The sequence below is a fragment of the Cariama cristata genome, unplaced genomic scaffold (genome assembly GCF_000690535.1).
Source record: "Cariama cristata isolate BGI_N322 unplaced genomic scaffold, ASM69053v1 scaffold39997, whole genome shotgun sequence".
In the NCBI taxonomy this organism is placed as follows: Eukaryota; Metazoa; Chordata; class Aves; order Cariamiformes; family Cariamidae; genus Cariama; species Cariama cristata.
The window spans coordinates 1,611-3,577 of record NW_009627925.1 but is presented as its reverse complement, the minus strand read 5'-3'; the positions used below and the strand labels follow the sequence as shown (position 1 = coordinate 3,577).

The 1,967-nt window shown below is 57.1% G+C and overlaps 1 protein-coding gene across 1 annotated transcript in view; it reads right to left on the bottom strand.

Annotated features, from left to right (window-relative positions):
• Nucleotides 1-1,956, bottom strand: part of LOC104165066 (indoleamine 2,3-dioxygenase 2-like) — a gene marked incomplete at its 5' end in the record, with an annotated part of 7,902 nt that extends 5,946 nt beyond the window's left edge. The window contains 2 exons of the mRNA XM_009704594.1: nt 66-161; nt 1,849-1,956. Of these exons, the coding sequence (XP_009702896.1) occupies nt 66-161; nt 1,849-1,956 (204 nt within the window). The remainder of the gene's footprint in view (nt 1-65; nt 162-1,848) is intronic.
• Nucleotides 1,957-1,967: the final 11 nt, after the last annotated feature.

Here is a 1,967-nt window from a genome sequence, read left to right as displayed (position 1 = left end):
TTTTTTTTGGTGTGTCAGACCAAGGTTTGAGAGAGCTGCAGAGCCAGGAAAGATAACACGGGTACCTGGTGAACTTGTGAGCGGAGCTGATGGCTTGCGATCAGCTGAGGCAGGTCATGGGCAATCTCCATCCAGGGACCATAGGGTGCTGGCAGCTCTGTCTTGGTAGAGAGAGGTGAAGGAGGGATGTTAACGCAGAGAGCCTGGTTGCACACAGCATCGCAAGGCTGCAGCTCTTCTCTCCTCCTGGTTCCTGAGCAGCTCAGGACCAAGACAGGAGAAGACACATCCAGAGGTTAAATCTGGCATCAGCAGAGCTGGCTGTGGGGCTGTGCAAGAAGCAGGGACAGGGTTAGGGGGCGAGTGCAGCCTTCCCTGCTAAAGAAGAGGCTTCAGGGCTGTGCTGGGCCAGGGGGACATGGTACTGCCATCATCCTTTGTGAAACAGCGGGAGGTTGTGAGAAACAGGACCTGGAGCATCCCGGCATGGGCAGGTGCCAACTGAGGCGGGGGGAGAGGTTGCAGCAAACATGGCACTGCCGGTGCCAAGCTCGAGAAGAAGTCATGGGGCTTAAAGGTGATGGGTTGGTTGACAGAGCCGGGGTGGCTGCCCTGGCCCCTGGATGCCAGGCTTTTGGGGGAGGGGGGGCAGAGGGGAGCACCCTGCGCACCCATGGGTTGGGGTCTTATGCCAGCCATGGGATGGCCAAAGTGGCTCTGCACTGGTGCAAGCTCTGGGGACTGGTGTGACTCTCAGAGAGTCACTGCAAAGGTGGACGGAGCCTGTCCGTCTCGGGGTGGGGAGGGTAACCCCATGCTGGGGTACAGGGGGTGCTGGGACAGGAGCAGAGGGAGCAGAGGACTCGGAGATAAGCCCAGCCCTGGGTAAACTCTTTGGAGTCGAGGCTGGCTGAGAGACAACACCCAAACTCTCCCGCTCCGGCTGCAACGCAGAAGATCCATAGGGTCCAGGGAGAAAAGGGAATTAGGGGAGCACTGGCAGTTGGGGGATGCATGGGGGGGGCTGGAGTAGGGCTGTAACTCACTGCTGGGGCTGGGCAGCCCCGGGGAGGGCTGTGCCGGACCTTGCCCATCCAGGAGAGCCCTTCACCATCCCGCTCCTTTGCATTCGCAAAGGTTTTCCCGGAGCTAGAGTGGATGCCACCAGCCCGGGCTCCCAGCATCCATCCAGCCTTGCACATGGCAGCTAATGGTTTGTGTCTGGTTCCCCTGCTTGTAATACCAGGCTGCGTGATTGCAAATTAATGGATGATAAACAAGTATCTGCCTGTCCCTGAGCGCTCCCACTGCAAAGTGAGCCCGGTGATAAACGGCACCGCTTTCAGCACGGGAGGTCTGATTGCTTTCCTCGTACTCCCTGAAATCCTGTAAAGCCAAGGCCAATGTGTGAATTGCAAAGCTCCTTCTCCTCTCCCCTGTGCTGCTTGCCGCAGCCGGTTTAATCATTTTTCAAGTGAGGGATTTGTCCTATGAAACTGTCTAAGCCGAAATGGCACGTGCCTTCCTCATTGCTTTTTATAACCTGCATTAAATTGAAACCCAACCAGAAAGCCGCTCACCAACCCCTCTATTTTTCTGTTCTCTGTCTCCTGTAGCAAGCAGTCGCGGTGGCACAGCCATCTCCTACCAGAGGCTCAGGAAGAAGGAAGCCATACTCCTCGGAGAGCTGAAACCTGGCCAGCGTCAGAGGCAGCGCGTGCCTTCCTCATTGCTTTTTATAACCTGCATTAAATTGAAACCCAACCAGAAAGCCGCTCACCAACCCCTCTATTTTTCTGTTCTCTGTCTCCTGTAGCAAGCAGTCGCGGTGGCACAGCCATCTCCTACCAGAGGCTCAGGAAGAAGGAAGCCATACTCCTCGGAGAGCTGAAACCTGGCCAGCGTCAGAGGCAGCGGGCTCTCCTCTGTGCCGTCGTCAGCCTCCCTCACCGGGCACTGGCCGCAGG